Below are 15,705 nucleotides of genomic sequence, written 5' to 3' on the forward strand. Positions count from 1 at the left end.
TTTTCCTGCAACAGATTACATAGAAGTGTTATTGTTTTGTAAAGGGACTACGTATAGAAAAAGGAGGGGGATCCAGAAACGGCCAAAAAAAAACAAAACAAAACAACAGAGATATTACATCTTTGAGATATAAAGGAAATCGAAGAAATAGATTTACTGTAGTTTGGAGCATTCTGTGATAACTGGTTTTTATTTTTGCGTAAAAGGATAGCTGTCAATAAAGGCAATGTCTGTATATTCAGGTCTGAAAGTAGATCAAAGCTAATATTGATTTGCATTTAAATTCACATGTCAGCAATGAAATTAATAGAGTCATGGAGTGTGTGTTACTTGGTCGAATAATTTTAGTGTCATAACAGGAGAATTTCAAGGGTTGAATGTGTGAAATAATTACAATCGAATGCTAACAATTAGATTGCAATTTCGATAACTGAGTGTAATTGAAATCAACATTGTTTGTTACGAGATTCATTGAGTTGTGTAAGTTTCATGTTGAATGAGGCAAATCATTAAGTATAGGCCTTCTGATCTGTGGAGAATCAGGTATTTAGGTCGATATCAGCAATTTGCAGATGTGTCACAAATTGCATTGTTTTTAGGAATTCCTATATAAATTAAGGGATATGGTGTTTGATAAATTCAATTTGATTGTGATTGATATGATCATTGAAAATCAGTGCATAATCGATACTAAAAAAAGATAAAGAGACACACTTTCTCCCCACATCCATCGTGACTGGACATGTCATCTTTCTCCTCTACAGAGCCCACTGGATTGTGAATTCATCTACCGGATCATATTCGCTGTTGATGATTTGTACACTTCTGGACAACATCTCTAGCACTGGTTTCTGTCTTCTTGATCAGGTATTTTGAATAAACTATCAACATACAGCCACGAATGATACCAAAAATATCACTTTTAGGCATATCAAGAGGTGTTAGTATTTCAAAAGTTTGTTAAATACACGTATAATTTCAGCCAGTTTAACTGCATTCATTTAATCGCCAATTATCATTGCATTGAATACGTGATTGAGTTCCGAGTTACAAGCTGTACGGATTGCTGTATACACCTAGTGCGAGCTTGTCTGAATGATCTCACTGATTCATTGATATTGACTTTACATAGAATTCAACGGTAAATTGAATAATAGAATTACCATCAAAACAGTTCAGTGAGAATGATCTCACCGATTCATTTATATTGATTTCATATTGAATTTACCGGTATATTGAATTATAGAATTACCTTAAGTGAATACTGATAATTAATCAAAACAGTTATGGTGTGAGATACCAGTACATCATAATGTGTGTTTGCATAAAAATCTAGGTCTACATAGTTTGTTTTTTACTCAAATTGACAAAGCAGATTTATACATAAGTCTTAATGTTTCATTAGAAACTACATCACTGATTTATTTAGCAGGTACATCATTCTATATTGGATTTGCTTAGCATTGCATATCTTTTCAGTGAATGATACTTGCTGCACGATTAAACTAAGTATTGACCTACAGAGGGAACAGGGGTATCATGGAGGGAATTAAGTCGCGTTGGTCTCTGTGGAGGAAAAGAAAGCGGAAGGTAAAAGAACATATCGATATTATATCAGAACAATCATGTGGCAGTACACGCAGGCCTACTCGTGCAAAATTAACGGCTTCTACTTGTAGTGACAGTTACAGTGGTGATTCTAAGTCTGAAGATCAGCCAATCGGTTACAGTGGTGAATCTGAGTCTGAGGATCACCCAGTGTCGTTGCAGTCTGCAACAAGCCCCTGTGAAGAATCAGATGGCAATTATCACTTCTCTCATACAGAGTCATTACAAGAATCTAGAGATGGTAGTAGTGGCGGTGCAGGTGTAGGAGATGTTTCAGCGTCTGCTCAGTTATCAGATCAAACTTATGTGGATGGTTTTTCTGATGGGTACTACTCCCCTTCGTCTGAAGAAGATACAATCAGTGACAGTGACACAGATGAACAGCTTACCTCTGATCTTGCTGCCTGGGCAGCAAATTCCCAAATCCCACACTCTAAACTTAAAGGGCTCCTCTCTGTTTTGCGCCATTACCATCCCTGTTTACCCAAAGATCCCAGGACCCTCCTTCAGACTAGCACTGCTTACAACATAGTAGATTGTGGTGGTGGAAAATACTATCATTTTGGTCTTGCTTACTGTATTAACAATCTGGTACAATTTCAAGGAGCAGACAGAGGCAGATTTCAGAGAGACATTCAGAGGATACTGATTCAGGTCAACATCGATGGATTGCCACTCTATAAAAGTTCAAAGACACAGTTTTGGCCAATACTTGGTAGAGTTGTTTCTCCATTAGAAAGTGAACCATTTGTCATTGGATTGTACTGTGGAGAGAGCAAGCCTACTGATATCAACCAATATCTGGCACAATTTGTGTTTGAAATGAAAGAGCTTGAGTCAACAGGTGTTCGTATAGATACCTTGAACAAGATGGTTCCTATCTCAGTGGCATGTTTTATTTGTGATGCACCAGCCCGTGCATTTGTAAAACAGACAAAACCCCACAATGCCTACTTTGGATGTGACAAGTGCATTCAGAAAGGTGTCTGGGCAGGAAAGGTCACATTTCCTGAAGTTGATTCTGAACTCCGCAAGGATTCAGATTTCGAGGAAATGGTACATGAAGAACACCACTGTAATCAAACACCCCTTTCTCAATTATCAATTGGATTAGTGTCACAGTTTCCCCTAGACCCAATGCACCTTGTATATTTGGGTGTTGTGAAACGTCTGCTTTGGAGCTGGATCAAGGGTCCCATTGGAAATGGGTGTCGTATCAGTTCAAATATCTGTCGCCAAATTTCAGCATCCCTGACTTCATGTCACCCATATGTTCCCCAGGAATTTCCAAGAAAATGCAGATCTCTCAATGAATTTGAAAGATGGAAAGCCACTGAATTCCGCCAGTTTATCATCTACAGTGGAGCTGTGGTTTTGAAAGGAAAATTGCCAGAATCATTTTACCAACATTTCCTTCTTTTGGCTGTTTCTATCTTCTGCTTGTCCAGTCCAATGTTCTTGTCAACCCATTGTAACTATGCAGACGAGTTACTCAGACTGTTCGTGAAAAATTGGGCAGATTTGTATGGAGTGGACATGTTGGTTTACAATGTACATGGGCTTGTACATTTGGCTGACGATGCAAAATTGTACGGGCCTCTTGATTCATACTCTGCTTTTCCATTTGAAAATTTTCTTGGAAGGTTAAAGAAGATTGTTCGAAAGCCCAATAGATGCCTACCACAGGTTATACGAAGGCTTTCAGAAATGAAAATCAGGGGTGAAACAAGAGTGAATGAAGACATTTCTCTTGGTGCAAAGCATACAGATGGTCCAGTCCTAATACCTTACAGAAGGTTCTCTCAGCATCGGAGTATGCAGACGAAAGGTTTTTATCTTTCTACAAGTGATGGTGATAATTGTGTCCAGACTGGTTCTCACTATGGCTTAATCAGGAATATCATCCAGGACCCACAGGATATGACAGTGTTCTTGATGCTTGAACAATTTGAGGTGATTGAGAATTTCTTCCAGCATCCTCTGAAGTCTTCTGATCTTGGAATTGTGAAAGCTAGTAGACTGTGTGACAATCTTAGAGCTTTGAAGTTGTCTGAAATAGTGTGCAAACTGTATAGGATGCCATACAAAGAGTCATTTGTATTGGTACCTCTTGTTCATCAGCTCTGCTAATTAAATAATAGTATGCATGTGATGTTAACTTATTGAGAAATGCAAGTACAGTTGTACAAATGTAATGGATCTATGCTCAGTTAGACATGGGATCACACTCCGTTACTCAGATGCTCAGTTACGGGTTACGCCATTTCCTGACCCACTTTATCTGACACACTCTTTCTGACACACTTTTTTTGCCATTCACTTTGTACACGGGGCAGTTTTCATGAGAGGGCCTCTGTTATTGGCTACTGTGCTAATGAATATTCAAGACTATGGTATGGCTTGTCGAACGTCGCGCTCAAGGCCGGCCAATAAGAGGCGGCCAGGAGCTGGTGAGCTGGAGGCGCGCGGCAATTTATAACCTCATCCACATGTAGGCCTTGCTACTACGTGCGCTTCCAGTACCCTTTTTTCTTTTTCTTTTTTCAGCTGCTTAACCCATCCACGTACGGGCCTCTGTGTAATCTGTAATTTCGTGCCTGCCTGGTAAGTTGGCAGTGAACTTGGGCGCGTTCTTCCCTACGGCGCGATCTACACGCGAAGGGTATTCATACGTCATTGAAAATACTGCCTGTATCATTCCCACTAGACAGAAGGGATGATGCATGTACACTTGTGGGAATGTGCACTTAGTTGACTCAGTACAGCACTATTCATGTGAATTTTATGAAAAGAAATAATAAACTGTGAAGGAATTATGAAAAGAATATGTTTCTGTGTACTTTATTCATAAATCCTCTTCATTTCAACCCATCTGTAATCACATCGTACCCACTTATAAATCGACGTGTCCATAACATCCTGGAGCCGCCTCCCCCCCCCCCCCCCCCAACCCCGATAGCTCTGGAACATTCCATTCAATGACGGGGGTTTTATTTTGCAATGTTATCAAGTAACTCTCATGTAAGCAAATTCTTGCCATAGCTAATCTATTTTAGAATTAAATCGTAATCTATCTATGCTTAGATAACCTAATTCAAATCGACAGAGACATAGAAAAATATTTGTTTTACAATCGTGATACGTTCAACTACTCATCTGTGCTGAAATCCGCATGTCTGCTCCACACATGTTATCGCTATCGCTCAAACTTCGATCGCGGTGCCGGTGGCTTGTGTGTGTTTACAACATGCGTGCATATGGAGGAAGCATGGGGCTGAAAAAACAGCACCACGTGGTGAGGTAAAAAACAAATCGGACGTAAGAAGTCGTACATTCAAGAGCTAAACAGACAAATAGCGAAATCAAAGTCCACTGAAAAGGTCTTGACACTGTAATGTATGTTCCAAATTCATGTCTGGCTTAGTTTCGAGAGAATTTTCTACACTTGTGAAGGTTTTCTTTGCAAGAGATCAGGAGTGAGATCGGTGAAGTAGCTAAACGTGTACTCTATGTGACTGTTGCATGCATGCAAGCACGTGGCTGGGAGAGTGCGGCAAGAACGCTAGGAATGCACCACCAGCAGGTACGGTGGGCTGCAAATTCTTGGGGCAAAATTGGACTTCAGTGTTCAGCCCGTCTAGTATTTATATATTCATAATAATTCTAATTCTTCATGAAATCACGATAAAAATACTTCATATATTCATAATACATTTTAGAAGCGTAATATGAAATATTTTGACTTTTTTTTTGCAATCCAAAGAAAAAAATATTTTGAATAAAAAATAAATAATAAATAATAGTGCTTGACTCAAGTCTAAACTTCGTGCGTCTTCTTCATCAATGAAAAATATTCATCAATGAATGATACACGCCAAAAAAAAATCAAAATAACAACAACATCTTGCAGTTACCCCGCAGTTGCCCATGGATACGACGCATAAATAATCAGCTGTTTGCTGAGTCATTCCTACCCTACTGCCTCTGTTCAAATTGAGAGCGATTGTGATTTTATCGGTGGCATTTATAGTTTCATGACCTAATCCGATAAAACTAGACAAATTTAAACATCAAACGTTGTGACAGTTTTTCTCAGAATTCCCTATCAATATCACTTGTTGCCACGATAGTTTTCAGATTTCACTAGCTTCATTATCGAAGCTGTTCTGAGCTGTTGGACATTTGAAAGAACTGCTTTGTAAGAAATCACCTTTTATCTATTATTCATTTTCACACACAAGAATTTTGATGACTTACATAATCTTTTAAAACTATTCTAATGTCATTATATTTCATGATGGTATGTGTTCTGTCTTTACATGGCAAGATGGGATTTTTTTTCTTCCATCCAGGATCAAAGAAGGAAGTGACAGGAAGGAAACCAACACGATAGGGAGGAAATGAAAAGGATGCTACGGATAGAATGAAACACCTGCTCAGCGGGCTCTTTTTTATTGATTTTAACAATGGTGAATGCAGTACATCAGAATTTAAGTACAGTTCTAAATAATTTATTATTTGAAAAATGAGCAAAGAAAATAGGATATCATCAAGTTCTAAATGAAAAGTAAATTAGCATCGCCATTTAGATCTAATATCTACTAAAGAATAGCCCTGATGCAACCTTATTGTCAAGCTTTTGGTTGAGTTTCTTTAGAGAAACGAATTTTTGGAGCACTAACCCAAGTGAACAACCAAAAGGTTTTAAAAAAAAAATGATGAAATGCAGGTCTCTAGACCACTCCTGTGCATGAGCGAGCAACAGCTCCCGTGGACAGTGTCACTCTCGTCCTTGGCCTAGGCTAGGCTACTCGTGTCGTTCTCGCCATCATCAACGTCATGGTCACACGAAATAAATTGCATCATCAAAAGGGTTCGTATATCATCACCAGAATCATTATGATCATCATCACTATCATCTCAACCACAGCAAAACCCTGAATATCATTCCCACCATAGTCTAGTCACTCCCAGCTCACAAAAACACATCAGCAAACGTACAGACATCGCAGACTTTGTAGCTAACTACGTTAGACTTTAGAGCAATGTTAGTTGTACACAAAATGAAACGGAGGTGGAAAACTAGTAATGAATACACGGAGATCATCAACGATGGCATTTTACCGTAGAAAAAATACACTGAACATCTTGCACCGCAACAACAAAAAAAAAAAAAAAAAAAATGAGGTAAAAAACTACGTTGAGGAAAACTAGGGTGAAAACCCGCTGCTTGGAAGACGAACGATGAAGACACTGTACGGTAAAAATGCACACGGAAACAAACGAGTGGGTATAAAGTATGAATGTTCTCGCACACACGTAGATAATCTACATCGTGTTCAATCAAAAAACTCAACAAACACTCGAACAAAAACTCACCTCTAAATTGCTGCAAACGAGGTAATCACTTCAAAAAATGGGGGAAAAACACTTGTGGCAATACGATTGTACTCTAAGAATAACAGAGATATGATGATACGAAAGCAAAAGAGAGAAAAAGAGAGAGAAATGGACAGGAAACCTGCAGAAGTTATGCCGCACTCACTGGCACTAAAACGCAATTCGACACACACACGCTCGCTCACAGGTAATGAGATATCGTCATGGACCCCCTTGAGGAGATCGATATCACGATACCACGCGTAAGTCAATAGCTAAAAGCCAATCACAGACACAGAATCAGACCGAGTGACTCATTATGAAAAAAAAAATCGTAAGGCTGTTGAATATTCATTAGCACAGAAGCCAATAACAGAGGCCGTCTCATGAAAACTGCCCCGTGTACAAAATGAATGGCAAAAAAGTGTGTCAGAAAGAGTGTGTCAGATGAAGTGGGTCAGGAAATGGCGTAACCCCTCAGTTACACGACATCACCAGGCATTGGCGTGACACCATGTTGTGTCTTTATGACACCTGAAGCGATAATGACTTTCAAAAAAAATATCAAAAATGTAAAACAAACAAACAAACAAACATTGTATGCTAACACCTCTTCAATATATATGCCACTATCCTGTTTTTAGATGGCATCTTTGAGGTATGTTGTGGTTGAGTTCGAAAAAGAAGCTGGGAGTCATGAAACCAGTGTGGAAGTAGTCCCAGAAACTTGGAAGGACACTGAAGGACATCAATGTTACCTCTACCCGGCCCACTACTCGGATAACAGAATTTTAAAAGCCGCTAAGAAAGGGGAGCCCCCAACAGACCAGTGGACATCCTACCCTGTACGCAGAGAATGGCTTACAACTGGTTAGTTATGCATGCACTCATTTCAATATCTATCATCTAGCAGGAAGCCAATTGCACTGTGCATTGAATATCAATGCAGGCAAGTGCGTGAAGCTTGAATCTAACAAAGTAAGTTAATAATAATTAATTTCCATACTTGGCAAGCGGAAAATAGTTATGGAGGGCCCTCAAGAAATCATTGTGAGCAAAGGTTCAGCTTTTATCATTTCTACCACTTTTTGATTGTTCAATGATCAAGCACAACAATCGTGGCTTTTACTGTTGCTATTTTGATGATGAAAGTATTTTCGTTTTCTCATCATTTATCTTGTTTTAGCATTGTAAATTGCAATACTGGTACCGGAGATACAAAGCAATTTAGAGTGGTTAATATATTATTAAATACTGATATTGAATTAATAATATCCCAACAAAAATTAATTTAAGATGTATTTAGGAATCAATATTTAATATCGATCTTGCCATAAATGCATGCTTAATGATGTTACTGTTACGTATTTTCATGTACATTTATCGTTTAATTTTTGCAGATTCATGGGAGAAAGCAAACCGTCGATGCAACAAAATCGCTGTAACTTCCAACCCAAGTGATAGTGAAGGTGAAGAAGATGTTCCCAAGAAGAGGCGAAGGAGGTAGGTTCACAGTTCAACAATTTGAATCCCAATTAAATTTATAATGCATTAAATAAGCTGACACACGTTAAGTATATCCAGAAAGCAAACATTACGTTGTCATTGGTTTAAATCAAGTTCTTTCGATATCAATTTGCATACTTAGGATTCAGGTTATGACTATAAATGTAAAAGCTTTTGTACATTTTTTTTTTACTTTTTGATTTCTTTCTTGCTCCTCTCTTTCCTCTATGAAGAAGATTTTTGTTTTTTGCCTGGTTGAAATTTCAGAAATTCCAGCAGAAATTAAATGTACATTCCCCCTTATTCCAGACTCCCAGCTAGATATGAAGAAGAGGACTCAGACCAGCACCAACAGTCTGAGATACAACGTGTAGATCAGTCAGATGAAAGCTCGCCAGATGTACAGCCTGTACGCCGTTTTCAAAACTTGCCAGCGCCACCAGCCAGCAGCAATTTCAAGGGTAAGCTGTGGTACAAACATTTGCTACTTCTCCTATTGTCTCAATTTTTTTTAGACTAGATTTAAGGGCCAAAGGAATATATTCATATAACCTACAAACGGGATTCTACATAATGTATTACTCCCCTTGTCCTCCCAAGAAAGAGGGATGGGGTAGAAATGAGAAATTTAAAAGAAAAAATACATGAGGTGAGGCAAAAAAAATATTGTAAATTATTTTCATGTATAAATGAATGTTATTCTGCGTGAAGGAGAGCACCTTTGGGTTAAATACCATTGATTTATGTTATTCTTTGCTTTTTCATTTTTTAGGAAAGACCTTGTTCAGCAAGAAAGCCTCTACACCACCAGGAGCGTCTACAGCAACTACACCAAAGGGAATTTTCCCGAGTAAGTCAGGTTGATGCACAATCAAGGAGTGTTAATTCCAAGAACTCCATTTCCTTCTGCATAGAGTGTGGCTGTCATCAGTTTTCCCCATAAGAGAGTAATAATGTTTTTCCTCATGTGATAAATCTTAAAATTCTTTCTGTAATCGTTCCTTATGTGTGCTTTGCATGGGTTGGGTACCTGTGCTGACCCTTAACGTGATTCAGTCGACAGAGAGAACACATAAGAGAGAACACATAATATAATCCATTTTATTCCGTATGATTTTCCTGTAAATACACGAGTGATATTGATTTGGTATTATGTACAAATCATTTCCAGGAGGAATGCAACAGAAGCAGCTTACACCACCAATTAGAGCTGAGGCAGAGACTGCTTCTCAGGATCACAGAGCAAGTAAGTTTTGGATGTGTCATTATTGTGGTTTAGCACATCGTGGAAAGAAGGTGATGCTTCTCCTTAATACTTTACTTTTAGAATTTTCAGCTCAGACAAATGTAAACTGCCATTTCAAATAAAAAATCAACATTCTTCAGTTCAATTTAAGGTCATACCCATTACTCAATATTGTCATCCACTGTTCAACAAATTGTAACCATACGTAAATACTAATATACAATGTATGTACAAAAATCACTAGAAACGAATAATCTTTACAAATATGTGGCTACCTCAGTCAAGTATAATTCAAATCTTATCCTAAATGCTGGCTTGAATCTGACTTCTGCTTGCAAAGAGAAACAAAATATATTGTCTGTCAAATGAGTACACTACAGTAAGCATTTTGATAAGTTAAAATTATTTTTGACAAGTGTATCACAAAATTTTACATCTTAAGTTACATGTTATTTTTTTGTTGGTTCGTAACGCCATCTCTCTAAAATATATTTATATCTACATGTATATATATATATATATATATATATATATATATTTTTTTTTTTTTTTGGGGGGGGGGAGGGGGAAATCATCCTGTCCTCCATTAGAATTTTGAACATGACTTGAATAGAGTTGTTTGGCGCTTATCTAGATTATGGAATTGCAGTTTATTTACATTTGCATATACTAGTACAGTGTATATGCTTATTTATGTTCACATTTAAGAAAATCTTGTATTTTTGACAATACATGTATTATTTGTAAAGTTTTTATTTCCTAACATATTTTCAGATGAGAGGATGTTCATCCTCCTTGAAAAGGTCATTGAGAGACTGGATCGGCAACAGCAGCTGCTCATGCAGATTGCAGAGCGACAACAGGTTCCATTGCCCGTAGACACTGACGATGGTGAGGATGCACCCGCTCTGCCGCCATTACCTTGCGAAAGCAAGGAGGCTCTGAATGAGCTCAACACTCTATTGGATAGATCTCATACTGCCAGACAGAAATTGGTAAGCAAATACTTGAAAGCTGTATATGTTCCTATCTGTATACTGATTTTTTAAATCAAATCCATTAGATATAATTTACATGCTATTAAGTAATTTTGAATATGACAACATGTGCTGTGAATTAAGAATTCAATAACATAAAACCGAGACTAACGGTATCGATTGAATTAGGGTCCTACAGATAACAACTCAATAATTTGTGGTGTTGATATCTATATATAAAAGCTGTATGTATATTCACATGTACGGTATTGTGCTGATCAGTTCGCATATTTAGGGATGTGATCTTTTTCACCTCTGTTTTAGGCACGCATCATAAGCCTCGTCGGTGGAACTGGCCACGGAGTGTGCTTCAACTCTTTGAAAAGAATTGTTGGCCATGAGGTCAGCAAGACATTTAACTTCAGAGGAACAAAAGGCAAACATTCCTTCGCGGAATTAAAAAATCTCCATGCCGTACTCATCAGTAAGTCCAATATATTCTTTTGACAGAGGGTTTGATTTCATAATCATTTTGCAATTGACATGTCCAACAATATGTTTTCTCTTTGTTTCAGCAGCTATAGATTAAGGACCTAGTGCTGAAACCTTATCGTCAGAAAGAGAGAAATAGATAATTGTTTTAAGAGCTGACCATTATAATGCATGTATAAAAGAAATCCAGCATGATTGGTTTTGAAATCCGACAAGACCGTTTTTATCCCCTAACCACATCATCGCGCCAGATGCAATGTTTTATTTTGTTCATTTTTTGGCATCTTGTTTAACCATTTATCAATTGTAATCCATTAAATATTTTATTGTGCATGTATATTAAGAAAGCTGAGCAAGGGTGCTGTCCGTGAGAAATTGACAGATTGACAGAAATTGACATGCTTCCACTAATAGCTCTTGCTTTGATAGGCCATTTCCAACTTATCCTATATGGGACTTTTTTATTCTTCCTTAGTGAGGCCAAATGCCATTTAAGGTAATTGATAACTACACATTCAATTTTTATACTCCTGGTTTTCATTTCGAGAAAGGCTTGAGATAGACTTTTCCCTCATGAGACACACTCATGAGAAACTTCAATGGATTTTACTTCTCTTACGTCTAATACATATAGGTACTGTATATATGAGCAACATTGGCCATTCTGATATCTATGTCAATCCTTTCATGTGATAGTTTCACGAAAAAGACCCCAGAGTGTAATGTTCTGTACCCTAACAATACGTCATGTCTTTCTTCTTTTCTACATTATTGTAGAGGGAATACGCGCCAACAAAGGCATGAGAGACACCTCAGAGAGAGAGATCGCACTCTGGGCTGGTCGGTGGTTCACCAATGCGCGAGATCGCAGAGGAGAAAGGCATGTTAGGAAGCAGGTTGCAAGGACCATTCAAGAGGCCCCTGCCGCAAGCATCATTCAAGAGGCCCCAGCCGCAAGCATCATTCAAGAGGCCCCTGCCGCAAGGACCACTCAAGAGGCACCTGCCGCAAATGAAGAAAGTGATTGAGTATCTCATAACTTTGTTGTTCCAGACTGTGGTGGTGATGGTATTACTTGTTTTCAGTGATATTAGAAGACCTGAATATAAGAACGACCCAAGTCCAATTTTTGGCCAAATTCAGTTTGACATGGGAAATTGTAGCTTATGTATGGACTCATCTTGTGTGTCTAATGATCACAGTTGTGCTTATTGTATGCTTAATCAACTCACTATATCATGCCCATTTTTAAATTCGATGTTGTGTTTCCAGCTCATTTACGTATTTAGGTATTCAACGGCTCAACTGTGCTTGTGGATTGTCAATGGATGTTTTCTTTTCAACAGTTTTTTTTAATTACAACTGTATTATTATTCTACACTTGTACACATCTTGCCATGAAGGGAAAACACATAAATTGCCATTTCAGTTCCCTTATTATTCATGATTTGTCATTTGAACAGTTAAGAAGGGCAATATGTGTGTGCTTTGACCATTAGTACCATTATTCAAGAGTTAAATTCAATTCATTTTGATACAAATACTTGCATACCAGCTGACATTATAAGGAAAACTGACACTGTAGCTTTTGTAGATATAAATCAAGTCAAGTCAAGTTCTTTTACTTGGCATAAAACATGCAAAGATACATCGCAAAATAAGACATTACAAAGATCATGACACTTGTACAAAAGAATTAAAATTATGCAAGTGTAAGGAATCAGAAGAAAGGCCAAGGCCTAAAAGCTGAGGCCCTGATGCTGACTAAATGCGGACTTTTTAGCAAATAGCAATCAAGCATATTTAGTATTTTCACTTTTTTTTCCAAAATGCATATGTATAATGTGTGCAGTGTATTCAACGTAATAGTATTAGGTTGACTGAGCAAATTTGTATGAAATTAAAAAGGACAACCTTGCATGAGATGTATTTTGCTGCCGTTAAGCAAGAAAAGCAAATCACATATACCGTACATATATCCACAGACACATGAAACTAAGAATTATTTTTCTTGTGAGATATTATAAGACAGAATTATCTTCTATTTCGATCTACACATGTATTATGTAGGAATGTAAGAAGCAGCACAATGATATGATATGTATGTCATCTGAACAGTTAATGCTGCAGGTATTTGGCAATGTATACAGTATGCCCTAGTGCATGTGCTGAAGGATCTTAGCCAACAGAAAGTGTGTGAGACAATTTTTAGTGCGCTCATAGAGCAAAAAGAGGTGTGCTTATCGTATATATTTGCCATATGCATTTTGAAACCATTGTGTGTGACATTTCTGCAATGCACTTTTTTATTACTTACATACCCATGTACTCTGTTGTATTGTAAATATGTTTGCCGGTTTATTTAGCTACTAGTGACCAATTAAACGTTTGTAAAAAAGCGTTTTGCTACATAAATTACTCTACATGTGTACTTCCAATTGGGTTTGAGTCTCGTGTGCACCTATGTTCCCTAGTCTAAATAACATTTATTTTTACCTGGATCAGAAACATCGTAGTACATGTAATGTAGTATTTTGTCCTCATGACGCACCCCTATTTGTACCATCAAGACAGCATGTATTCCTGAAGATGTGTTGACAGGTGGTATAACTGGGTTAATGTGGAAGTTAGTTTTCTGGAGTGGAAGGAGAAATTTTCTTCCATGTAAATGTTTGCAAAGGGATTCAAAACATGTTACAAGCAGAATACATGTTACAGACAAACTAGACGAATATTTTGAAATGTCAGAACTACATAAATGTTTAATTCTTTGTGTGCCAGATATAATCTCAACATTTTAATATGTTTGCAACCATTTACATTGGGGTTATTTATGTTTCCTCTCCAGAAAAAAAGAATTTCCATGACCTAATTATATCCCGTGTGTAAAACCAGTATCTTCCAGACTACATGTTTGCCCTGATGATACCAATATGGGCCCCATATGGTGTATATGGGAGAAATATGGGAATGGGTCGGCAGAACCCATATAAGACCCACACAAAACCCATTTGGCCCATATGGGCCCCAGACGGGCTGTAGACCTACCGTGAAAAACATACATGGGCCCTATATGGGCACCAGATGGGGCGTATTCCAACAGTTCAAAACATACATGGGCCCCATATGGGTCAAATGGGCCATATAATACCATATGGGTCCCATATGGTTCATATGGGGAAAATATGGGTCTGATATGGCAAAGGCCATATTGAGCCCAGACACAACCCATTTGGCCCATATGGGCCCCACACGGTTTGTATGGTGCAAAAGGTATATGGCTCCCAGATGGGCAAGATGGGGCCCATATGGACCCATCTGGTACCCATATGGGAAGCATATATGGGGCCCATGTTCTTGCCCAGATGAGCCCTTATGAATCCCATATGGGCCCCGGATAATTTTGCTAACTGGGTGGTCTTTTATGAGTTGGTCTAATTCCATTTCGTCTAATCATCAAATGGTCTAAAATAAAACCAAATTTGTCCAATATAAATTTGGTGTACACATCATTAATTTTGGTCCATTGCCCAGTTGGTCTAGCCTCTGTCATCATTTAGTCTACACCCATTTAGTCTAATAATCATTGATCTTATTGTCATTTGGTCTAATAGCCAGCCTCCTGGTCTAATCAGGTACCATTTGGTCCAATCATCGTTTCGTCTATATGACCAACTGGGCTATTTTTTTTGGGGGGGTGGGGGTGGGGACCCTTTTTCATTGATATGTACACCAAATTTATATTGGACAAATTTGGTTTTATTTTAGACCATTTGATGATTAGACGAAATGGAATTAGACCAACTCATAATAGACCAAAAATAGACCAAATGGCTATTATTAGACGAATTGACTGTAGACCAAATAGTAATTAAACCAAATAACAATTAGACCAAACAGTAATTGGACGAAATGATGACTAGAGCAACTGGTTATTAGACCAACTGATATTAAACAGTCTATTAGACCAACTGGCTGTAGACCAAGTGGTAATAGAGTGTAAACCGATCCGGACGATAGCCTCTTTGAAATGGTTGTTTGAAGGTTAAATATAAATTCAAAACTCGTCTTTTAATATTACATGAGAAAAAGTACCAACGCACCCTTTCGGCAAAACCGGGGGAGCTTTGGACGAAGGGTGGGGTTCCAGTCAAGGCGACGCGACCCAACGCTCCCAACGCACCCTTTCGGCAAAACCGGGGGGGCTTTGGACGAAGGGTGGTGTTCCCATTAACGCGACGCGCCACCACCCAACCCACCCTTTCGGCACAAGCCCAACAAAATGAAGGTAATCAAACATATCAAAGTATATTTAATCAATGCACACACTAATAATAATAATGTAATGATAATTATAATAACAATAATGATAAACATGGGGTGGGGGACACTGACATGCGAAGGAGAGAAAATTGTATACTCATTGTATGTAGATAAGCAGGCATAGGCATATAAAAAGCACCACTAGGCCTAAAACAAAACCAAGTGTTAGTGCCT

At 38.0% G+C, this 15,705-nt stretch overlaps 1 protein-coding gene across 1 annotated transcript; it reads left to right on the forward strand.

Moving 5' to 3' along the window:
- Positions 1–7,631: 7,631 nt before the first annotated feature.
- Positions 7,632–12,264, forward strand: LOC140227107 (uncharacterized). Its single transcript, XM_072307538.1, has 6 exons — positions 7,632–7,857; positions 8,388–8,490; positions 8,803–8,954; positions 10,514–10,734; positions 11,041–11,200; positions 11,986–12,264. The coding sequence occupies exons 1-6, from the start codon at positions 7,632–7,634 to the stop codon at positions 12,234–12,236; spliced, it is 1,113 nt and encodes a 370-aa protein (XP_072163639.1). The 3' UTR covers positions 12,237–12,264.
- Positions 12,265–15,705: the final 3,441 nt, after the last annotated feature.

This window comes from Diadema setosum, chromosome 4, assembly GCF_964275005.1.
Source record: "Diadema setosum chromosome 4, eeDiaSeto1, whole genome shotgun sequence".
In the NCBI taxonomy this organism is placed as follows: Eukaryota; Metazoa; Echinodermata; class Echinoidea; order Diadematoida; family Diadematidae; genus Diadema; species Diadema setosum.

Excerpts from the sequence above, each read along its gene's own strand:
- LOC140227107 (XM_072307538.1), top strand. The coding sequence starts at position 7,632 with ATGGCATCTTTGAGGTATGTTGTGGTTGAGTTCGAAAAAGAAGCTGGG. Across the intron at positions 10,735-11,040 it reads ATACTGCCAGACAGAAATTG|GCACGCATCATAAGCCTCGT; the intron begins GTAAGCAAATAC and ends CCTCTGTTTTAG. Across the intron at positions 11,201-11,985 it reads TCTCCATGCCGTACTCATCA|AGGGAATACGCGCCAACAAA; the intron begins GTAAGTCCAATA and ends ACATTATTGTAG.